Here is a 24,322-nt window from a genome sequence, read left to right on the forward strand (position 1 = left end):
ACCGAAATACCATGCCATGCCTTGAGAGCCATGCCGTAAAAGGCCGTGCTGTAAAGGCCATGCCTCAGTTTACCTTGTCTTGAGAAGCATGCCACGAAGGTCTTGCCTTCGTTTCCCTGATGGCTGTGCCATCTTTAACCCATGGAAAGTACTAGAAAAGTTTTACAAGGGGGAATTGCCCAATATGTGTGGATAGAGGACATTGACAGAAAACAGTAAAGACAGAAATCCATCATGATCTAAGTGACATTCCACCACATACAGTCTTTATAGCCAACTTCCTTAGGAAATGGTCCCTGGTTGGGTTTTAATTCAATTGAGTACTGGTTTCAACTGGCTCCCAGTGGGGTCTCCTGGCCCAAAGGGGCTAGACCAGTGATGTGGAGGCGATCACATTAGACCAATATGGAGGAAACCTCACACAGGACAGGAATAAAGAGAGGGCATCAAGTTTCTGGGTCTCATTACCATTCCGGCCAGGGTTACTAACTTCCAGCCAAAAGGCAGGCTTTCTCCTCCTTAGACAGGAGCTGGAGGATCGCAGCTGAGCAATTGATGTTCCAATAAGACCATACTCCCTGAAAAGCCCCTGAAGTGAGAGTAAAGGAAGAAAAGAGGAACTCCTCACCAAGTTTGCACCAAGGCTCAGAGGCCAGATGAAAAGACTCAAAGCCCCACGTTCAGGCGCCAAATGACGGGGTTCTTGAGCAAACGGCTAAGAAAGAATTCTCGAGACATCTTTGGTGCAAAAAGGTGATTTTATTAAAGCACGGGGACAGGACCCATGGGCAGAAAGAGCTGCCCTGGGGTTGTGAGGAGTGACTGATTATATCCTTTTAAGTTGGTGGGGGTTAGGGATCGCGTGGGTCTCTAAGAAACTTGAAAGCAAGGCTTTTAGGACCTTGAGGGGCTAGCTACTGTTAAGATAAGGTTACTTTCAGTCTTTAATAAAACAAAACCATGAAGGAAGTAAGGCAGCCACGAGTTGCTTGAGGAAGGTCACGCTCTGCGTGTTTCAGGTGTCTATCAGTGGGCTGCAGGCTGTAAAGAGATTTAATTTCAGCTACATTTCTCTTGCCTTTGTTTCCCTTCTCACTGTACATACCTCTTTCTTCACACTTACATGTTATAAATCCTCTATTTTTAATGTGTATTTATTTTTTAAGTTTATTTCTTTATTTTGAGAGAAAGAGAGAGAGAGAGAGAGAGAGAGCAAGTGAGCCTGAGTGGGGGAGGGGTAGAGAGAACGGAAGAGAGAGAATCCTAAGCAGGTTCCATGCTGTCAGCGCAGAGCCTGACATAGGGCTTGAACCCATGAAACTGTGAGATCACGGCCTGAGCCGAAATCAAGAGTCAGACACTTAACCAACTGAGGCACCCAGGCACCCCCTAATGTTGATTTATTTTTGAGAGAGAGAGAGCACAAGCTGGGGAGGGACAGAGAGGGGGGTGGAACAGAGGATCCAAAGCGGGCTCCGGGGTGACAGCACAGAGCCCGACGCGGGGGCTCGAAGTCACGAACTGTGAGATCGTGACCTGAGCCGAAGTCGGATGCTTAACCGACTGAGCCATCCAGGCGCCCCAGAAATTTTCTACTGTCTTATCTGTCTTACTGGATTCTGAGTGCCTTGAGGGTAAGGACCACAATTGTAAACCCCGGAACCTAGCATAATGCCTTGTACTCCGCAAGTCCTCAGTAAGTCCCCCCCCCCCCCGCCTTGGTACTTTTATGGTTTTATTAACATAAACACAATGTGCATATGAGCTGTCTATTCACTTTTCTTCGTCGTGCAGCCTGGCATCAGGACTGGTGACTCTGATGGACAGTTGGGCTGTTCTTTCCACCATGGCTTCGCGGGTCTCCGGGGGGACACATTGTAGACAATCCCTGCACAGTGAGATTTGCTGCGCATCAGCAGCACTTCAAGCTCCCTGGTGTTGTGGACTAGGAACTTCCAGAAGCCACTGGGCAGCACACGCTTGGCTTTCTTGACGCTCCCATAACCAGTGCTGGGCATCGACTTCTGGGTACCCTATTGTCAATGCCTCTGGGTTTCCACCAGTCGCACTTGATTTTGACAGATCGGTCTGACTGGGGCCGGATGAACTTTTTGGTCCTCTTTTTAATGATCTCGGGCTTCACCAAAGGTCTGAGGGCAGCCGTGATGCCAAGTAGGAGATGGCTGCTCACCCCCAGTGAGCGGCGAGGAAGAGAGGGGCTTCGTTAAGCTTTCACTGCATTAAATGAACTGTGAGGGGATAAAGAAATATGTGTTGCTGTCACCAGGAAGTCCTATAAAACTCTTCATATTCATTACCCTAGTGACCCCACACTGGAAGAATATACTTCCAGGAAGTAAGCTGAAAGAAAAGAATCTTTACTGCCAAGATTTATAAAGAGCCATATTTATCACTGGAGGGGGAAAATGCAGGCAATCAAAATGTCCAGTGAATTAAGGGCCCAAACTGTAAACAATGGTAAACCAATGTGGTAAGATATACAGTCATTAAAAAGAAAAGTGAGCGGTTGCAAAAAAAAAAAAAAAAAAGGGAGGAAAACGCGGAAAATAACAGTTGTTGGCAAAGATGAGGAGAAACTGGAATTCTTGTGTGTGTTGCTGGTAGAATTACAAAATGATGCAGCACCTATGCAAAAATGTTGGACAGTTCCCCAAAAAGTTAACCATGGAGTTACCATATGACCTAGCAATTCCACTCCTGGGAATATACCCCAAAACCTGTACATGATGCTCACAGGAGCATTATTTATAATAGCCAAAAAATGGAAGTAACCTGAATGTCTTTCAACCGATGAATGGATGAACAAAATGTGTATATCCACACGGTGGAATATTATTCACCCGCAAAAAAGGAATGGCGGCCTGATCCGAGCTGCAACGTGGGTGAACCTTTAACCATCATGCTGTGTGAAAGAGGCCAGGCGCAAAGGACCATACATTGTATGGTTCCATTTGTATGAAATTTCCAGAACAGGTAAACCCATAGAGACAGAAAGTGGATTAGTGATTGCCAGGCGATGAGGGTGAGGAGGACGGAGAATAACTTCTAACAGGCATGGGGTTTCTTTTGGGGTGATGAAAATGTTCTGGAATTAGATAGTGGTGGCACAACCTTGGGAATATATTAAAAACTATTGAAACGTACCCTTTAAAATTTTATGTGGAGTGAATTTTTATCTCAATTTAAAAAGGTAAAACAGCATGGTATTTAAACGAAAAGCACAAAATAACACATACAAACCTCTTCCAACCAAAAATGTATTGGTGGCCAGTAGGGAAAGACAGAAGAATACCAGGAATTGGGTGTTTTATTATTTTATTTATTATTATTATCGGGCCTTTTATTATTTTGGTAGAGTTGCTTCAGATATACTACCTTTAAAGACATATCTGCCATGGGGCGCCTGGGTGGCGCAGTCGGTTAAGCGTCCGACTTCAGCCAGGTCACGATCTCGCGGTGCATGAGTTCGAGCCCTGCGTCGGGCTCTGGGCTGATGGCTCAGAGCCTGGAGCCTGTTTCCGATTCTGTGTCTTCCTCTCTCTCTGCCCCTCCCCCGTTCATGCTCTGTCTCTCGCTGTCCCAAAAATAAATAAACGTTGAAAAAAAATTAAAAAAAAAAGACATATCTGCCAGAACATTATAGCAAAGTGTGCAGAGCTAACACCGTAGAACTGTAAAGTCCTACAATTTAGCATAAAACCATACAGTTCTAACATGTTATAGAGTGGGAAGGGATAAATAAAGGAATAAGGCTTGCAACTAAGGCAATAGGTAAAAAGCCAAGGGAGAATTAAGTAGGATAAAGCACTCTTGATAGGTTATTTTTAAAAATCCCATCTTTATCCAGGCACTGCCTTTAAATTGTATGCAGTGCTAGAAATTTCATTTGAGAAATGAAAGCCTAGGTATATATTAGAAGAAATAATTCTCTCATGAAGAAGGTGCCTGTGGCTGGGGTCCCTGGCAGCCATGGTCACCGTCACCCGTGTCCTGCAGAAGAATTATTCCTTTTTTTTTTTTTCAAAAAATGTTTTATGTTTATTCATTTTTGAGAAACAGAGAGAGACAGAACGTGAGCAAGGATGGGGAGAGAGAGGGAGACACAGAATCCGAAGCAGGCTCCAGGCTCTGAGCCGTCAGCACAGAGCCTGACGCGGGGCTCGAACTCACAGACCGTGAGATCATGACCTGAGCCGAAGTCAGAAGCTCAACCGACTGAGCCACCCAGGTGCCCCTTGAGTGTTCTAAGAATACTTAGCTCTTCTAAATTTAGAAAAGTGTTTAAAAACACACGTAATAATGATGACTGTAAAAGTGCCACTCACCTGCTATAAAGAAAATGTTTTAAGGAGATGGATATGATTGTCATTCTATAATTCATTTAGAAAATTAAAAAAACACACACAAATGTAATAGAACTGCCCTACGACCCAGCAATAGCACTACTGGGAATTTATCCAAAGGGTACAGGAGTGCTGATGCATAGGGGCACATGTACCCCAATGTTAATAGCAGCACTTTCAACAATAGCCAAATTATGGAAAGAGCCTAAATGTCCATCAACTGATGAATGGATAAAGAAGATGTGGTTTATATATACAGTGGAATACTACTTGGCAGTGAGAAAGAATGAAATCATGCCATTTGATTTGCAGCAACGTGGATGGAACTGGAAGCTATTATACTGAGTGAAATAAGTCAGTCAGAGAAAGACGGATATCATGTTTTCACTCATATGTGGATCTTGAGAAACTTAACAGAAGACCATGGGGGAAGGGAAGGGGAAAACTTGTTACAAACAGAGAGGGAGGGAGGCAAACCATAAGTGACTCTTAAATGCAGAGAACAAGCTGAGGGTTGATGGGTGGGGGGAGAGGGGAAAATGGGTGATGGGCATTGAGGAGGGCACTTGTTGGGATGAGCACTGGGGGCTGTATATAAGTGACGAATCACAGGAATCTACCCCAAAACCAAGAGCACTCCGTACACCCTGTATGTTAGCTAATTTAACAGTACATTATATTAAAAAAAATAAATTAAAAAATGTAATAAAGATGGTTATAAGAGTGCTGTGCTACTTTGAGAAGAGTGCCACTTAAGGGAATCGGTGTGATAAACATCCTGCAATGCTCTTAACAGTGTTTTTAAACACATGCCATGGAGACCGTTGTAAGTGTGCCACGTGCCTGCTACTTTGACAAGAGTATCATTCCAGAGTCATTTGACTAACTTGAGAGAGAGGGAGTTTAGAAACACGACCCCATTGAGTTTTATGAACTCCTGAGTTCATCTTCCAGTTGTGCCTGCGTGAATCTGACCCCAAACAGCGTACCGTAGATAGAACTACAGTAAGAGACAGACCGTCACCAGGGCGCAAACTGACCACTAGGGGGCATATACGCAGCAGATCTGAAGAGCACTGTGCCGGCTGTTGAAAAGGGAACTGATGTGAAAAATACAATCCACGGTAGGTTGGGCAGATCTCATGACATGAACCAAACCAGTCAATTGCCTGCTTACACAAAAATAGCAACATTTTCTATAGGATTTAAATTAAAAAAAATTTTTTTGAATGTTTATTTATTTCTGAGACAGAGAGAGACAGAGCGTGAGTGGGGGAGGGGCAGAGAGCGAGTGAGACCCAGAATCCGAAACAGGCTCCAGGCTCTGAGCTGTCAGCACAGAGCTGGACACGGGGCTCAAACTCACAAACCGTGAGATCATGACCTGAGCCGAAGTTGGTCGCTCAACCAACTGAGCCACACGGGCGCCCCTGCAGTCTCATAACATAATATCACATGCCCAGATACAATCCAAAATTACTTGGCATATAAAAAAATAGGAAATCTCAACTCACATGGGGAAAAAAAAAAGAAAAAAACAACAATCAACAGGCACCAATGCTGAAATGACGCAGACGTTGGAATGATCAAAAAGAAGACATTAAGGCAAGTATTTTAAAAATGTCGTATGGGGGCGCCTGGGTGGCGCAGTCGGTTAAGCATCCGACTTCAGCCAGGTCACGATCTCCTGGTCGGTGAGTTCGAGCCCCGCGTCGGGCTCTGGGCTGATGGCTCGGAGCCTGGAGCCTGTTTCCGATTCTGTGTCTCCCTCTCTCTCTGCACCTCCCCATTCATGCTCTGTCTCTCTCTGTCCCCAAAAAAATAAATAAACGTTGAAAAAAAATTAAACAAAAAAATAAAGTACAGTTGACCTTTGAACAACTCAAGGGTTAGGGGTGCTGACCCTTAGCACAGTCCAAAATCCACGTATACCGTTTGACTCCCCAGAAACTTAACCACAAATAGCCTACTGTTGAGGGCAAGCCTTATTGATAATATAAACAGTCAATTAACATATATTTTGTGGGGCGCCTGGGTGGTGCAGTCGGTTAAGCGTCCAACTTCAGCCAGGTCACAATCTAGCAGTCCGTGAGTTCGAGCCCCGCGTCGGGCTCTGGGCTGATGGCTCAGGGCCTGGAGCCTGTTTCCGATTCTGTGTCTCCCTCTCTCTCTGCCCCTCCCCCGTTCATGCTCTGTCTCTCTCTGTCCCAAAAATAAATAAACGTTGAAAAAAAAAATTAAAAAAAACCCATATATTTTGTGTGTTGCATATATTATATACTACATTCTTATAATAAAGTGACTTAGAGAAAGTGAAATCTTGGGAAAATCATAAGAAAGGGAATGGAGGGGGATGGGTGAAAGGGGTGAAAGGGAATGGAAGGTACAGACTTCCAGGTATGGGATGAATAGGTCATGGGAATAAAAGGTAGAGCATAGGGCAACGTGAGGCTCGAACTCACGGACTACAAGCTCGTGACCTGAGCCGAAGTCGGACACTTAATTGACTGAACCACCCAGGAGCCCCGTAAAAAAATTGCATATAAGTGGACCCGCGCAGTTCAAACTCATGGTGTTCAAGGGTCAGCTGTGCTCCAAAGATCATATAATTCAACTCCTTCTTTGTATTGATGTGAAAAGTGAGGTCTCTAGAAAGATGAAGTGATTGTCTTGAATCACAAGGTCCTGTAATCCTGTAGTTTAATATAATAACCACTTTTCCACTAATATAGCTTCCTTGGCTTTTCTGAGCACGTGTCCATACACATTCCTTTAATTATAAATAACAGAAACCTGCCCTAACTAGCTCAAGCAAGAAGGAAAATCATTGAAAGAAGTTGGGGTCCCTGATGGGACTCAAAATCAGGAGTGCAAATAAGCATCAAGAATAAACTCAAGTTGGGGGCACCTGCATGTCTCAGTCAGTTAAGCGTTGGACTTTGGCTGGGATCGTGATCTCGAGGTTGGTGAGTTCGAGCCCCGCATCGCCCGCTGACAGCGCAGAGCCTGCTTCGGATCCTCTGTCTCCCTCTCTCTCTGCCCCTCCTCTGCTCGCTCTGTCTGTCAAAAATAAAGAAACATTAAAAGAAAAAAATAAAGGATAAACTAAAGTTGAAACGATGGACTGTCCATTTCCTTCCCTCTTCCACACACCTTCCAATTTTCCCTTCTTCTGTTTCCATCCACACGTTAGTCTCACTCTTCCTTTGAGCCCGGACCATCTCCCCAGTCCACGCAGCCGAAAAACAGTAGCTGCTGAGTTTTACGTGTTGCAGGTCCGACCTCAGGCTCTTACTAGGTCCCAGCTCCTAGAATATCTCAGAAGAGAGAAATGTTCCCAAGGTGGCATTAGATGTGTCCTCACTGACTCCACTGTGATCAGAGAGCAGCATGACGGTATAAAACGACTAGTTCTACAGTAAACCGGGGATTATGGATGGAAGGTAATTCTAGGAAGCGAGTCAAAAAGTAAGTAGAATATAAGCATGAAAGTAGGTTTTCCAGTACAAGTACCTACTATGTTTTGCTCTCGCACACCTTCCTATATGGCTTATATTGAAACGCATTTTCTAGGTTTACTGACTTGATAAAATCTACCCATTTGTATATTTCGTCAATTAGTTAAGTGAAGTTTTCCAGTTTTCTCTTTCACTAGAATATTGAAACAAACCTTGTTATCATCTTGGATGGTGCTGGCAAGGAAGCTTCTTCAATTCTTCTCCCCCTTCTTTCCACTGAAGGGAGGGAAATTCTCCTCCCCGGAAGGATAGACCGTTTGTTCCCCCCTCACCCCCCAACCTCTTCCCCAAGCAAAAAGTGGTTTAACTGCTTGATAAGACATGCAGAACAGGCTCTGGGTGTTCCCTCTTTGGGAGTGGCCCGTCCTCCGGACTCGCTCTCAGCAAGCCCATCCCCGCAAGGGAGACCCGGAGATGCCTGGCTGTGTCAGGGTCCAGCTTCGCAAATTCAGTTCGAGGAGGATGTATTGGGAAGTGCATCTGGCTGAGATCCAAACCATCTTCTCCCACTCAGCTCTTCCAGTAATGAAGCCGATTTGGATCCCCAGCTGTCTGACTCCTGTGTCTGCTTCTCCATTAGTTGCCCCTCATCAAACCTTAATACATAGCTGTTCACTCAGAGGAGAAAAAGAAAAAACAAAACAAAACAAAACTTCTTTCGCGGAGTTATATTACCATCTGGAAGCCTTTGGTGATTTGTATAAGGTATTTCGTATTTTTCCTTGTAGATCACAGGTTTGTTCCCAATGGTCACATTTGCCAAATTAAGGACCTCTAGATAAGTAAGGTATTCATGAGCTGACTTCCAAAGAAACTGCCTGATTCATACCCTCCTACCCTCGCCTGGTTTTAGATTGTATTTATTTTCCTCTCCTCCTTAGGAAAAGAAGCCTTTTTGAAGAACTGCTTTCTTTGTGGGATCAATGCTATCTCATATTATCTTTAATTCATTTTTGTAGCCAGAAGTTCTAGTTATTCTATATTTAAAATTAATCCAGCTTAATTCCCTGTATCGAAATTCCCTCAATTCAAAGTCAGAACACCTGGCTTCAAGCTTTGGCTCGGCCATCCACTAATTGTGTGATCTTTGCCAAGTCAGTTTCTCCTCTGGGCTCCTTTTCCTCCTCTATAAGTGAGAAGGCTGAAGTAGATAATACTGAGATAGGGAAACTGAGGAGATTCCATTTTATTTGTTTATTTATTTATTTACTTACTTAAATTCAAGTTAGTTAACCTACAGTGCAGCTTTGACTTCAGGAGTAGAACCCAGTGATTCGTCTCTTACTTATGGCATCCAGTGCTCATCCCAACAAGTGCCCTCCTTAGTGCCCATCCCCCATTTAGCCCTCCTCCCCCCTCCCCCCCCCCCCCCCCCCCCGCCCACCTCCCCTCCAGCAGCCCTCAGTTTGTTCTCTGTATTTAAGAGGAAGAGACTCCATTTTTAAAAAGCTCCATCTCGGGGTGCCTGGGTGGCTCAGTCGGTTAAGCGTCCGACTTCAGCTCAGGTCACGATCTCGCGGTCCGTGAGTTCGAGCCCCACGTCGGGCTCTGGGCTGATGGCTCAGAGCCTGGAGCCTGCTTCCGATTCTGTGTTTCCCTCTCTGCCCCTCCCCCATTCATGCTGTGTCTCTCTCTGTCTCAAAAATAAATAAACGTTAAAAAAAAAAATTTAAAAGGCTCCATCTCCATTTTCCTGCTCGGCCCTATTGACTCATCTGAGTAAAAACCAGAGAAGATACTCGGGTTCCCACTCCAAGGGGGAAAGCAAGAGAGTTAATCATTTTTGGTCTTCAGGCCCCAAACACCTGACAGGATCCAAGAAGAGCCGGATCCCAAATACGTTCCAGAACGTTAGCGTCAAACAAACCTGGCTGAAGGTGGCATCGGTAGTCCCCACCTTGAACGATTTATGGAATACCACCTATCGGGGCGCCTGGGTGGCTCAGTTGATTGAGCATCCAACTCTTGCTTTCGCTCAGGTCATGATCTCACAGTTTCATGAGTTCGAGTTCTGCATCGGGCTCCTTGCTGACAATATGGAGGCTGCTTGGGATTCTCTGTCTCCCTCTCTCTCTGCCCCTCCCCCACTCATGCTCTCTCTGTCTCTCTCAAAATAAATAAATATATTTAAAAGAAAGAAAGGAAGGAAGGAAGGAAGGAAGGAAGGAAGGACGGAAGGGAGAAAACCTATTATTCACCGGTCACTCACCTTTGATGGGACCGACCCTGGATTCCCGAAGGAACACGTATACAGGACCCCTTTCCAATATAAACCGCTAACCCCAAGCTACAATGAGACTAACTCTCCTTTCTGAGTCTCCCAGGCACTCATCTGTTATTCTCTGTCACTCGTGCTATTCAGTAAACTCTGTTTTCACTTCTTCCTAGCTTGCATTTGACTTCTACCCTGTAGCCTCTTGCCTGGTCCTGCAGGACCCGCCCCCCCCCCCACCCCGACGATGGATCCTTGGACCCAGCCTGCCTGCATCAATATCTCAGCTAAGTTCCCTTCCCAATCCAACAATCTCTCATTTACTGTTGCCAATAATGTAATGCCATGTCTGGTGGAAAGAGAATAAGAAGGTAGGATTCTCATGGGATAAAGGTCTAAACTACATTTATTCTTTAGTAACCTATTAGTAGTTTATATAGTAAAGGAGGTTTTAAGATAACCTGCTTGGATACAGATAAGAGAAGCCCAGATCGCAAACCTTTGTTATCGAAGACCCTGCTGACGTGTCCTGGAGGGCTCAAAGCCCAAAGGAATGGAAAAGAAATTTCTTTTGCCCAGGGTGCAACCGAAAAGCTGCCGGCAGGGCAGAGGCCAATAGAGGCCAATAGCCATATGGTTGGCCTTGGACTTGGGGAGTACGTTGGTGGCAGCAATAAGTACCTGTTTGTCTGAACCCCACCCTAAGCCTGAGACCTGAGTCAACCTGCAGGTGCTTCCTGGAAACCGGGGACACCTGGGCAAACATGAAGAACTCTGAACCCGGTTGGTACATAAGAAAGGAGTTGAGACTGTAAGATTTGACATTTTTATTAAGGCTTTTTTTTCCATTATGGAGTACCAAATTGAAAAACACAGAAACACAGAAAAACATGCCAAATCCTACCATTTAGTTAGAACCACCGTTAACATCTTGGTGTGTTTCATCTGTGGATTGATTCACTTGAAACAAATATTACTTAAGGCCTCTGGTGCACGGTACTAGGTCCTGGGGAATCCTGAGGTCAAGCCAACGGACGCGTTGTAGAGCCTGTAGCATTTCCTTCCAATCTTTTCTAGGCATTGTTTTGTGCCGGCACGGATGTGTCGAACTTCTCTAAAATTACGGGAACAGCTCCATTTCTCTCTTCTGTAGTCCCTGCTCCTCGGGAGCCCCTGTCGAGCATTGTCCGGGGCCACTTCATGCTTTGACTGGTGCACTTTGGTGACCGTGGCAGATGCTGCGAGTGTCCTGTATCCCCCAGGAGCGTCTCAGACCACCTGCCGCTACACTGCACGGTTCTCGCCATGCTGATAGCATCCCACGCCCAGCATTGTAGCTTCTCACACTGGTTCTCAAACCCGATTCTTCACCTTTTTCAAGCTTTCTGAAATGAATTACTTACAAAGTCTTTGTTTCCCATGCATGTATTTGTTCTGTGTGTCCCCTATGCCTTCCATAGCCGTCTAGCAAGGGGAGACTTGAGGAGGTAGTGAAGTAGAAATGTACTGAGACTGGATTTTTACTCTAGGATCTGTGTGTGTGTGTGTGTGTGTGTGTGTGTGTGTGTGTGTGTGTGTGTGTGTGTGTGTTTAAATCAACCCTTTCTTTTTTTTTTATTACAAAAATACATGCCTCTGTTTAGAAAAAATATATACCAGACACACCCAGATCCTTACTCCCCTTCCCAGAAGCAACACTCGCCAACTTTCTGATGTGTTTTTCCAGAAATAGCCATTCTAGAAATATCTTTTCTAGGTATAGAAAGCACAGGTATTTAATATAGATTCCCTTTTTTTACATAAAGGTGAGCATAATATACACTTTAAACTTCACCATATATATTGAGATGCAGTCCAAAATAGAGTTTACTTGACTTTTTTTCCACAACAATTCTTGTTGTTTGGAATTGTCCCTTTTGAATGGATATTTTGGTTGTTTAACTCATTTACTGTCACAAATAACTCTGCCTTGAACATCCTTATACACACATTTTTGTACCCATGTATCACTACACTTCTGTCAACACTGAATATGATCAATACATATCTTGTCTTTTGATAATTAGTAGATGACAGTATTTTCTTTTTTTTTTTCTTTTTTTTTCAACGTTTATTTATTTTTGGGACAGAGAGAGACAGAGCATGAACGGGGGAGGGGCAGAGAGAGAGGGAGACACAGAGTCGGAAACAGGCTCCAGGCTCTGAGCCATCAGCCCAGAGCCCGACGCGGGGCTCGAACTCCCGGACCGCGAGATCGCGACCTGGCTAAAGTCGGACGCTTAACCGACTGCGCCACCCAGGCGCCCCGATGACAGTATTTTCTTATTTCAATGTGGATTTTTATGTATATCAAACTACTGACATTACTTTTTCAGTAAACTGATTTTTTTTCTTATTTTTATCCATGTTCTATCTTAATGCTGTAAGATAAAAATTTCTTATGTTAAGGTTGGCCCTTTATTCAGTCATCATACTACAAACATGTTATCTTTTGCCTTTTTATCCTAATGCCCTTTTCATCCCCAAATTAAAGCTTCATTTTCTTTTTGGGTTTCTGGGTTTTGTGTCTTGTTTAGAAAAGCCATCCTCACTTCAAAACCATTTTGTGAAATTACTTGATAATCTCTCCCAGCGTTTTCCCAGGTTCTTTGTTAAATTTAAGACTCTGGAAATTATCTTCGGCTGTTTGATACATACAGCCCTAATGTTCGTCTTTTCTGGGCTCTGGGATCAATGACCCAGCTTCCTAGAAGTTTCAGGACAATCCAGATGTCCCAGACCCCTGGAGACATGACTGAACCTAGCTTATTGACACATTGCTGGCTGTGACCTAGGAGCCGCCCCCCCGCCCCAAGCCCTCTCCTCTTCACTGAGTTCTTGGTTCAGACCCCAGAACCTGAGCAGACCATTCTCACTGGGGCATGTGGGTTCCAGGTGGCCCCACAGGGACCTAGATGCCCATGTGACTTAGTCACAGGCTGTAGCACTTCCTCTGTAAATTTGGCGACTCCTGTCCCCTCTTCCCTCCCATCCCGGCTGTGCTGGGCCTTGCCAACTCCTCTTGGAGGAAATTTGCATCATGCCGCAGCCTGAGGACTCAGGAGGACTGATCCACTGAGCCATGATCTACTCGGCTGTCCCCCTGCTACTCCTGGCTGTGACTCTCCCTCTGGTGGGGTCACCAGCTGCTCAAGTATCCCAACCTGTGAGTAAAACTGGGGGGAGGACCCAGGTAAGACGCAGCAAGCTGTGAATGAAGGGACAGGTGGAGGGGCAAGGGCCAGGGGGAGAAGTCATGTAAAAAAGGCCAGTTTGTTGTAAAATCTCTGAGAGGTCAGTCTCATTTTCCAGGCTGTGGGATAGCTTTTATTTCTTTGAGTCACTGTGAACTCCAGTGATGCCAGAAGGCTCTCCCAGTCAAGCTTGCCCTTTAAAAAGTAAAAGAAAAGGGGCGCCCGGGCGGCTCAGTCGGTTGAGCGTCCGACTTTGGCTCAGGTCATGATCACCCAGTCTGTGGATTTGAGCTCCGCATCGGGCTCTGTGCTGACAGCTCGGAGCCTGGAGCCTGCTTCGGATCGTGTCTCCCTCTCTCTGTCCTTCCTCTGCTCACATTGTCTCACTTTCAAAATAAATTAAAAATAAAAAATGAAAAATGAAAAGAAAAATTTTCCAGATTTGGGAACCACCGGCATAGAGGACAGGAGAGAATCTAAAGAAAGACAGCGGAGTTGGAATTAGCACTTTTTGATCTATTTTCTCCCAGGTAGCGTCTATATCTATATTTGTATCTCTCTGTACCTGTATTTGTATCCGTATCTGTATCTGTATCCGTACCCGTATCTATATCTGTATCTGTCTCTGGATAGATACCCACATTCACGTACAACTTTGGGAGAGGGAGGAGTTGGTGAGGAAATAATTTACAGGAACAAGAGACCGAGGGAAGATGCTGCCTTATGCCCACCCTCGGTCGCAGTTCCTTCAGAGGGAATAGAAGTCCCCAAGCCTCTGAGCCCCAGCCAGCTCTGCCCAGCCCTCCCCACCGGTGTTCCAGACACAGTTTCAATTAGCCTAGAGGCCCAGGGACAGGTAAATTCGGGAAGGAATTAAGCAAAGCATGTTGACTCTCCAGGGTGTGCCTGGTTCCTGGGTTCAGGTGGCATTTGCAGGGCCTGGCGGGGTCCTCGGGGCTGTATCCCTGCCGCCTCCTCCCAGAAGCCTGCTTTCCCCTCCTGGTGTGCCTGCTGGATTACAGGCAAAAAGAAGGGCTTCAAGGGGGCGTCTGAGTTCAGTCGGTTGAGCGTCTGACTTCGGCTCAGGTCACGATTTCACAGTTCAGTTCATGAGTTCGAGCCCCACATTGGGGCTCACTGCTGTCAGCACGGTGCCCAATTTAGATCCTCTGTCCCCCCACCCTCTCTCGGCCCCTCCCCCATTCTCTCTTTCTCTCTCTCAAACATAAACATTAAAAAAAAAGAGAAGAGCTTCGAAGAGGTAGAGTCATGTCAAATGACTCAGGCTAGTCCCCAAGTTGCTTGGGGAAGAAGGTGTCCCTGGAAGAAATGTGGGGTCAGCCCCCTCTCAGAGGTCTCTCCTCGTGCTCTGTTCCAGGGACAGAGTCAGACTGGAGGGGAATCGGGGCAGCAACTGAACCAAAAGAGTGGAGCAGGTGGTGAGTGGATGGAGTGGAGAGGAAGAGGAAGGGGTGAGGGGAGGGAGGGGAAGCGGGGGGAGCAGAGGGAGCGGGGAATGAGGCTGAAGAGGGCACACCTGTGGAGGTACCGATCCACGGCTGGTCATGGCGGCCGCACAGGTCCACATTCCAGTTCTCTGGCTGAGAGGCCTTGAGAAAATCCTCCACCTTGGAGAGGCTCGTCTGTGAGCTGAGGGTTTGGGGGGAAGGGTGGCGTGGAGCTGCGTGTGACCGCACCCCAGCTAGCGAGGGCTGTGGCCCTCTTGAGGCTTGTCAGCTCCTAGCTGGCCTATGGGAGGTGGGGCCTGCCCTGGGTCCTGGCAGTCACCAGCCAGGTGTGGGAGGCAGAAGGGGACCCTGGCCTTGCTGTCTCTCCTCTGTAGAATCAGTCTTGGTCTCAGTCTATGTACGGCTGGACTTTTCAAATCAGACCTGGCCATTGACACTCTCCAGGACCCTGACTCCCCCCTTTGCCTCGGCCTCCTCTCCCCCAGCAACTCTCGCTGGCCTCGGCCTCACCACAGGTAGGGGGGATTCTACGGAGCCCTGCCTCGCGGCCCTTACACTGCTTGTGGGGGAAGGAGGCTCAGACGGAAAGGAACCTGGGCTTCCCAGGCCTGCGGCCAGCTTGCCTGAACGGCTGCCCCTTTCCATTTCCTGGAGGGTCTGCAAGGCCCGGCTCCTTCCCCATCTCCCCCCCAGACAGGCCCTTTCCTTCCTGTTCTATGCCCCCCTCTTCGAAACTCTGCAGAGGCCCAAGAGGCAGCCGGTGGTGGGCTGGCACTTCTCCGCCCCCAACCCTTGAGGACTTTGCCCAGCAGGACCTCTGCTGCTTTGAACCCCCCTGGCCTGAGGAGGCAGTCCCGGATGGCTGAGGCTCTTGTGACTTCGGGATTGTTCCAGGCACCCAGCCCTAGAGCCTCTCGGGCATCGGGTCCTGACTACCTGGCTGTCTCACACAGGCTGCCCACTTCTCGTCCCCTCCTTCTGCCCCAGAGTGTAATGTCCACCACGATGGCCGCACCTACTGTGCCTGCCTCCCTGGGTACCAGTGGAACGCCAGCGTCTGCTCCTGTCGCCATCCCTGCGGGAGTCCCCGCAGCCTCGGGCCCTGTGGCTGTCTGGTCTTCAGCCCTCCTGAAGCCGGGTACTGCCAGCTGCTGCCACCTGGTGAGGAGGTTTGGGAACTTGGAAACCAATGGGCCCAAGTGAAAGAAAGCCCGTGTTTTCTCCTCTCTGACCCTCGTGTTTCTGCCAGCCGGCCCAAGCCCAGTGGCTCCCGGTGGTGGGAGAAATGCCAGTTATCCTGGTAGATCACAGCCCTGAGCCTGGGGCCCGAGTAGGGAGACGAATGAACAACAGAGCTCCTGAGACATATGGACACGGAGAGAAAGTGCTAGAGTGACTGCTGTTGACCCCGGAAGGCCAGGAAGGGGCTCCGGCGGCCCCAGGTTACCTAGGGGAGTGGAAATCACCGGCCAAAAGGCTTCCCCGTTGGTTCCCAATGACAGATAGGTCTGGACTGCAGCAGCCAGGGACAAAACAAAACAGTATTGGGGGCGTGGGGAGGAAGCGAGGAGGAATGGGTTTCGGACGATGGGGAAGGAGTGAGAGCTTAGCCACGTGGAGGGCCACAATTCATGCTCTAAGCGGCCCCTGCCTCCTGCCTCCCCTCAGTCCCCGGAACACTGAGCCTGAACTCCCAGGTGCAGATGCCTGGCAACACGCTGAACCTGACCCTCGTCACGGGCCATGAGACCACCAACCTAAACTGGTTCCTGCGGCCTGCGGGGAGCCCCAGACCCATCCTCCTGCAGCCGGGGACACAGGTGTCCCTGACCTCCAGCCCGGGCCAGGCTGTCCTCAGCATCCTCAACATCTCGCATAAATGGGCAGGTAGCCAGCCTGCCCTTCCTCTCATCTCTCTTCTCCGTCCTCCTCTTCTCTCTGTCCTTCCTCCCGCACCTTGCCTTCCCCCTCCTCCCTCTCCTCTCCTTCCTGCTCTTCTTCCCTCCCCTTCTTTTCCCTTCTCATCTTCCCATTTACCCATTCTGGGGAAACAAAGGCCCGGAGGTGAACAATCGAGAGAATGGGCTTCCATTTCAGCAGAGAACAGACGCCTGGTTTTCTTCAAGATGTTGCAGTGGCAGCGGGCAGTGCTGGAAAGGCATCTCCTGGTGGGGAAGAGGTTCACCTTAGGATTCGAGGTTCCAGGCTATTAAAAACAAAAGTTAGGAGCCTCTTCTCCAGTCCTTTTCCTCCTAGAAACCCCTTCCAAGGCAGGGATCTCTCTCTCTCTCTCTTTCTTAAATTTTTAATATTTATTTTTGAGAGCGAGAGAGCCTGCGTGCACGCGCACAAGTGGGGGGGGGGCAGAGAGACAGGGAGACACAGAATCCGAAGCAGGCTTCAGGCTCTGAGCTGTCGGCACGGAGCCCGAAGTGGGGCTCGAACCCCCGAGCTGTGAGATCATGACCTGAGCTGAAGTCAGATGTGCAACCGACTGAGCCACCCAGGCAGGGATCTTTCTTGCTGGGCTTAAGCAGAGGCCAGACCTGGCAGGAGAGCTTCTGCGGCGCAGGGGTGGGGCCGGAGGAGCCGGGAGGTACAGCAGGTGTGTATCTGCAGGTGAGTACACGTGCCGCTTCGAAGCTCAGGGATTCAGGTGGGAGCTGTACCAGGTGGTGAAGGTGCCCCTGCAGGTGACAGACGTGGCCCGGCTTCCAGACCAGCTCTCCATCTCCTGCGCCACCAGCTCCGGTTTCCAGCTGAGCTGCTGCCTCCCCAGCACACACCTGGTCTACACGGCTTCCTGGAGCCCCGCAGAGGGCAGCAAAGGTACGAGCGCTGTGTCTGGCTCAGGGGACAAGGGGCAGCTGGTGTCCTCCAAGCAGCTGGCTGTTCAACTCCCAGGAAGCAGAGAGGCTGCAGTTCAACGTGGGGCTCCGGGTCCAAGTTCATTCAATACCGTGGTTACCCCGTGAGCGATCCTAACCCTCCTGATACAGCAGTAACCGCATGAGTGTAGATAACTGCTCACAAAATGTTTTCCCACGACCTTAATGAACTCTGGCCACACACTCTGTGAAGTTCCTTTGATGATAGTCCCCATTTTGCAACCTGGCTTCGAGTCCTGGGGCTGGTTAGAGACCCCCAGGCGCCCTTCACCAAGATCCAAGCTCCGCCTCTGCAGTTTGATGCTCGCACACGACTCCGCTCTGCCCCACGGCATCATCTGCTTCCGAAGTTGCTAGAGAGACTGAAAGGGCATCTCTGGGCCGGCCGGGTTCTGGGTCTGCTCCAGGCCCAGTAACCGCTCCCCTCTCTCTCGTGTCACCTTCAGCCTCCTTAGTCAACACGCCAGGCTCCTGGTGCCTCGTGCTGACCGTTCAGCGCTGCCCTGCCGCTGACACCACGTATACTTGTGAGCTGCAGAGCCCAGGACTGACCCCTCTCAGGGTCCCCGTCTCTGTCACCATCATCCAGGGTACGTGGGGCTCGGGGTCCAGCTGGTTGGGTCCAAGATCTCACCTGCTCGCCCTGGGAGCTCCTCGACGTTTCCCCCACACTGGGCCACACGGCCGGTCTCCAGACCCCGAACGCGGGGGAGGCTGGGGCTAGACCACGGTTTCTGAGCCTCCTTGATATCATTCTTCAGACGGAGACGCCACCTGCCCTGAGGACTCCTCAGCTGTTGCCTGGAATGTCACCAAGGCTGGCCACGTGGCACAGGCCCCGTGTCCAGTGAACAGGACAGGTGTGGTGAAGCGGACCTGCGGGCCTGATGGCAGTTGGGAGCCCATCCACGGCGGCTGCACGGACGCAGGGGTCCTGGCCTTGTTTCACAGAGCCTGGGTAAAGCTTCAGGCCCCACTGCTCCGGGCCTCGCCCTCCATGACCTACCCTTTTCTCGCTCGGGACCTAGCTTTAGAACCCTTTCCCCCTGAGGCCTGGCCTGGAGGCCCCTCACCTTCCCTGAACCGGAGCCTGGCAGAGCCAGGGTGTGAGGGTGGGGGCCACAGATGCCCGGGACTCTCATGGTGGGGAGGGCGCTCTCCTCCAATCCTAGTCCCACCAAGTGTCCAGCCCACTAACACGGGTGTGAGTTCCTTCCGTGTGGCTTCCCGCTCCCCCGGGGACTGGAGCAGGGCTGGGGAGGAAAGAGCTGGATGGGGGAGGAGTGGCCCCCCTCCCTTGTGACGACTGGCCCATCCCCCCCCCCCCCTTCCTGCTCTGTCTGGTCTGTCTCAGCTGCTGCGGGCAGGCCAGGGCTGGCCTGCTGTGGAGGCGCCACAGATCCTGGCTGAGCTGTCGGAGCAGGCGATGGTGGTGAGCTCGCCCTCTGACTTATTGGCACTGCTGGGCACCATATCCTTCCTGGCCAAGGTGGTGGTGGATGCCAGAATACAGCTTAACCGCAGCGCCCTGGAGGTGAGATCTCTGAGCCACGGCGGGGGGCCGCCGGGGTGGTGGGGGCCCCAAGCTCTTTACCTCTGGGCACTTCTGTCCCTCTGGCATCACCATGGGCTGTCAGAAGGCAGACCTTTCGAGAGAGTCTGAGTGTCTGCTCTCCTGGTCCATCTCGCCCGTTGGACATCGGTTTCCAAGGCCATGGAATATGGACAAGGTCTGAGGCTGGGAACACGTGGGAGGTCGGGGAAGGCAGGAAGGGATGAGAAGACACGAGTGCAGAAGCATTTATGTACACGCAGAGATGGGAGGATGTGGTGTAAACTCACGCGCCCAAACAGACACACGCACACACACGATACCTACATGGAGGTCCCCACGCCCTCAGCTTTTGCTGGACTCACCTGAACCAGCTCCCAGCGTGGGCAACGACTGACGACCATTAGGCTGCATCCAAAAGAATAACCAGCGCCAATGACATTGCGCCCTCCTCCTATCTGGGAATGTGTGTCACACGTGGGTGGACAGACATGCACGTGGCCTTCCACTTCAGAACGTCGTGCCCGCTAACCACTGGGCCCCACTCCTAGCTTTACAGACCTGTTGGGGTCAAGGCATTGGAGAGGGGCCCCCTTCACCCTGGGTGGCCCAAGGGATGGAGGCGAGAGGAAGGTCGTCAGATGGAGGCGCTGGATGCGCATCGGGAGACCATGTACTTGAAGCCACCCCGGTGGTTAGCCCAACGGCTGCCCGTTCTTCCCATCTAGAGACTCTCCCTTCTCGGGCCTGTCTTCCCCTTCCCCTTTCCCTCCCCTCTTGGGTCTCTTGCGCAAGCCTAGGAAAGGTAGGTCTGGGGCCTCTGGTTCCCAGCGCCCCTGACGCAGCGCCGTGGGTTCTAGCGGCCAGCGCTCATCTCTTTGCTGGGCTCTCTCTGTTGGGTGCCTCAGGCTCTCCTGAAAACCACAGACAAGGTCCTAGACCTGGACACCAGCTCTCTGTGGACCCCAGCCCAGGCCCAGAAGCCCTCGACAGGCTCAGATCTCCTGCTGGCTGTGGAGACCCTGGCACGCAGTCTGTGCCCTCAGGATCACCCCTTCTCCGTCAGCTTGCAAAACGTGCGGCTGCAGACCCAGCTGCTTGGGCCGTTTCCCGCTGACTACAGAGTCTCCTTCCGCACTCAGCCCCCACTGCGGGCCCACATTCCCAGGTGCTCCCTGGCCCCGCTGGGCCGTAACGGCACCAACGTCAGTATTACTAGCCTGGTGCTGCAGAAACTGGACCGCCTTCTGCCCTCAAGCTACGGGCAGGGGCTGGGGGACTCCGTCTATGCCACTCCCGGCCTGGTCCTCGCCATCTCCGTCATGGCAGGTGGGCAGGCCTTCGACCAGGGAGAAGTCATCATGGACTTCGGGGGCACGGGTAGCACTCCGCACTGTGTCTTCTGGGACCACAGCCTCTTCCGGGGCAAGGGGGGCTGGTCGGACGAAGGGTGCCAGGCGCAGACAGCTCGTGCCAGCCCCACCACCCGGTGCGTCTGTCGGCACCTCACCGCTTTCTCCGTCCTCACGTCCCCGAACACTGTTCCGGAAAACCTCACCCTGGAGCGGCTGAGTCAGGTGGGCTTGGGGACCTCCATCGTGGCACTGCTTGTGTGCCTAGGTGTGTACAGGCTGGTTTGGAGAGTGGTGGTACGGAGCAAAGTCGCCTACTTACGCCACACGGCCCTGCTCAACGTGGCGCTCTGCCTTTTGGCCGCAGACGCCTGCTTCCTGGGAGCCCCACTGCTTCCTCCGGGGCCCCGAAGCCCGCTCTGCCTGGCCGCTGCCTTCCTCTGTCATTTCCTCTACCTGGCCACCTTTTTCTGGATGCTGGCTCAGGCCCTGATGCTGGCCCACCAGCTGCTCTTCGTCTTCGATCAGCTGTCCCAGTGCCGAGTACTCTCCCTGATGGTGGTCCTCGGCTACGTGTGCCCGATGGGGTTTGCAGGTGCCGCCCTGGCCCTCTACCTACCCCGAGGGCAATACCTGAGGGAGGGGGCGTGCTGGTTAAGTGGGAAGGGAGGGGCGCTCTACACCTTCGTGGGGCCAGTGCTGGCCATAGTGGGCGTGAACGGGCTGGTACTCGCCATGGCCGTGCGGAAGCTCCTGAGGCCTTCGCCGTCAGAGGGGCCCCGGGCGGAGAGGCGCCAAGCCCTTCTGGCGGTGATCAAAGCCCTGCTCGTTCTCACGCCCATCTTCGGCCTCACCTGGGGGCTGGGCCTGGCCACCCTGCTGGAGGAAGTCTCCACGGTGCCTCACTACATCTTCACGATTCTCAACACCACCCAGGTGGGTGCTAAAGCGCCGGCTGTGCTTTTGCCCTTTTAGATGGTCTAGGTCACTGCCAGTGCCTTCTCGAGGAGGGGTCGAGGTGGAGCAGGAGAAGCAGTCTCAGGAATTTTAGGAGACGTAGGTCTGGGCCGCAGTCCCTCCACGGACTCGCTGGAGGACTTTGGACAAACCTCTGGGAGCTCTGGTTTTCTCATCTGCGAAACAGTGTCTGGTTTGGGCAGGGACGTCAGGGAATTGTCAGTACCCAAACTGATATTGATGTTCCCTTGGTAACCAAAGCGGTCAGAGAAGCACCTGAAATGGATTCTATGCACCGAGCGGTGCGAATGCCCAGAAAACCCTAGATGGGAAGCCTCGGGACACAAATTAGACAGGACGACAGAGGCTGAAGGAAGAGGAGGGGGAGGGAGTCGATTTCGGTTGATTCCTTCCTCCGTGACTAACTTATCCCCGTATCCCCCCCGTTAAGGGTGTCTTCATCTTACTGTTTGGTTGCCTCATGGACAAGAAGGTGAGTCTGCCCACCTAACCTCCGCCCAACTTGCGGTGCCCAGGCCAGGACTTTGGCTGGCGTAACGAGGGCGTTACCTGTCCTGCAGATACGAGAGGCTTTACTCAAACGCTTCTGCCGCTCCCAGTCCCCCAACTCCACCATCTCCCTGGTGAGTTATTGGCTTCAAATTCTCAGTTCTCCCACTACGGGGTCAGACGCAGCCGTTCCACAGCCTTCCCGAGAGGAGACAGGCACAGCTAGAGGCTGAGAGAAGCTTGGGATTGTCTTCTAGAATGAGCACTTTCCGGGCTCGAAGTCCCCAACGGTGGAGACAGGAGCTCCGTCAGAGCAGTCGGAGTCAGGTTCCTGGGCTCCTGATTACAACCTGGACTGCTGGGGACTCTCTTAGCCCCTGGTTTCTCCCTTTGAAAATCTGCCTCCAGTTACTATATGAAGGGAAATGTAGGATCGGTAAGCATGGGAGTCAGCATAGCTGAGAACCAAGTTCCTTAGGGCTACTGCGGCCCCAGGCAGGTGAGAACGTGAAAATGGGCACAAGCTCATCAAAAGAGAGTCGATAATAATAATAGTCGCCCTGCAATTGGGCCTTCCGGCCCCTTCCTAGGCTACATATGAAACCTATATCCCGGAGCAGAGCAAAGGAAGAAGTGAAGACACCAGGTGAGAAGCAGGCCTTCCTGGGGGCAGCGTGCGTGGCATGGACGGAAGCGGAGGCTAGCAAAGGGCTTCCTCGCCAAGAAGGCTCCTCTTCACGTGATTGACGGTCCCGGCCCACGGGTGGAAAACAGACTTTTCCAGCAGAGACATTTCTTGATGGGACGGGGAAGGTGGAGACCTCAGAGAGCAGGGAGTTTTACCACCACCAAGCCTTGGTTCAGTCCACTCTGAAAATTCCTTTGTGCGCTGTCAAATTCTTAATCGTCCTGGAAAACCCTTGCCTTGAAGGAATCGCCATTGGTGGGCTTGGTGTCCAGAGGGGTGGGCAGCCTGCAGAGGCGGTGAAAGGTCTGCTTCACCAGCCCAGAGCTTCAGGGCGAGCCCTTTCGCGGAGAAGGCAGAGGCTTTGAGTGAACCACACGCAGAGCCCATCCGAGGGAGTTGGGGGAACGTGCCAGAATCCACCAGGATGAGCCATGGCCCGGGGCTCTGAGCCCTTCCCCCATCCGAGAGCTCAGCGCCCCCGCACAGACAGGCTAATGTCTCCACTCGTCACGTTCCCTTCTCTCGCAGGTCCCCTGCCCACACCCCTAAACTATCCAAGCAAAAAGAGCATGAAAAACTAGCTAAAGCTACCTGTTGAATAAGCCTGCCTTTGCTGTAAACGTAATTGACCGATATTAAAGTTCAAAATAATTGCAAGTAAAACCGTCTCAACCAGTTTTTGACCAATCGACAGTTCCTGGTCCAGATAGATTTGCTAAAAATTGTTTTATTTTTAACTACTCAGTGATTTCTTTTCTGATTATTTCTTCTCCATAGCTATGATGGAAGGATGACTGATGACAGGAACTCTACTCTTGCAAACATTAAAGGTGAAGGACAGATTTTGGTTCGTTCTTTTCAAAGTTTAGGAAAAGGTGAAGTTAATAGGTCCCTCTTTCTTTAACTTTTCCAACAATATCAGTATAACTGTAAGTTTCATCGATGTACGAATGTATACAGTCACCGATCTAAGAACCTTTGTAAGAGCGCATTAATGATTTTAAAGTAGAGAGGAAGTTGCCACAGACCGCCAAGAATTAAGGCAACAAGATGACAAAAAGGGGCATTTAAAAGTGACAGGCTCAGGTCCCCTGGGTGGCTCAGTCGGTTCAGTATCTGACTCTTGATTTGGGCTCAGGTCATGATCTCGAGGTTCATGAGCTCGAGCCCCACATCAGACTCTGCGCTGACAGTGCAAAAAAGCCTGCTTGGGATTCTGTGTCTCCCTCTCTCTCTGCCCCTCCCTTGCTCTCTTTCTCTCAAAAAGTAAACAAAAACATAAACTAACAAATCAATCAATCAATCAATAAATGTGACAGGCTCAAGCTAAGACTAGATATGGAGAAGAAAAAAAAATTTTTTTTAAAGCCTTGAGAGGATACCAAGACATCTAGTTGAATTAACTCATGGAATCCACAAGATGATGGGAGGGTTCTGAAAAATTTTTCAACTAGAGAAATGGAAAAAAATTCTTATGAATGAGCCTTTGTTAAATTACAAAAGTCATGGCTATTTTTATAAAATGGAATGGGAATGCTTTCTGTTGAAATGAATATGCTCTTGAAAACAGTTTTCTTAT

General features: G+C 50.4%; 1 protein-coding gene and 1 pseudogene across 4 annotated transcripts; one reads left to right on the top strand and one right to left on the bottom strand.

The window, feature by feature from the left end:
* Positions 1–1,530: 1,530 nt before the first annotated feature.
* LOC109498528 lies at positions 1,531–11,401 on the bottom strand (annotated as a pseudogene).
* ADGRF3 (adhesion G protein-coupled receptor F3) lies at positions 5,177–23,406 on the top strand. 4 transcript variants are annotated; one of them, XM_006930448.5, is made up of 12 exons: positions 12,419–13,299; positions 14,706–14,766; positions 15,171–15,311; positions 15,784–15,957; positions 16,438–16,683; positions 17,416–17,625; positions 18,131–18,274; positions 18,446–18,642; positions 19,039–19,218; positions 20,145–21,524; positions 21,997–22,038; positions 22,127–23,406. In XM_006930448.5, the coding sequence occupies exons 1-12, from the start codon at positions 13,216–13,218 to the stop codon at positions 22,286–22,288; spliced, it is 3,021 nt and encodes a 1,006-aa protein (XP_006930510.4). In that variant the 5' UTR covers positions 12,419–13,215; the 3' UTR covers positions 22,289–23,406. The 4 variants fall into 4 exon arrangements, with proteins under 4 accessions (XP_044910767.1, XP_006930510.4, XP_019683359.3 ...); XM_045054831.1 differs by lacking the exon at positions 12,419–13,299 and having other exon boundaries at positions 13,688–14,766; positions 16,465–16,683; positions 22,127–22,189; positions 22,646–23,406; XM_045054832.1 differs by lacking the exon at positions 12,419–13,299 and adding an exon at positions 5,177–5,488 and having other exon boundaries at positions 15,171–15,957; positions 16,465–16,683.
* The last annotated feature ends 916 nt before the right edge of the window (positions 23,407–24,322 follow it).

The sequence above is a fragment of the Felis catus genome, chromosome A3, assembly GCF_018350175.1.
Source record: "Felis catus isolate Fca126 chromosome A3, F.catus_Fca126_mat1.0, whole genome shotgun sequence".
NCBI classification, from domain to species: Eukaryota; Metazoa; Chordata; class Mammalia; order Carnivora; family Felidae; genus Felis; species Felis catus.

Coding starts and splice junctions, on each gene's coding strand:
- ADGRF3 (XM_006930448.5), top strand. CDS start 13,216: ATGATCTACTCGGCTGTCCCCCTGCTACTCCTGGCTGTGACTCTCCCT. Junction 16,684..17,415: donor CATCTCGCATAAATGGGCAG/GTAGCCAGCCTG, acceptor GTGTATCTGCAG/GTGAGTACACGTGCCGCTTC. Junction 18,643..19,038: donor CCTTGTTTCACAGAGCCTGG/GTAAAGCTTCAG, acceptor GGTCTGTCTCAG/CTGCTGCGGGCAGGCCAGGG.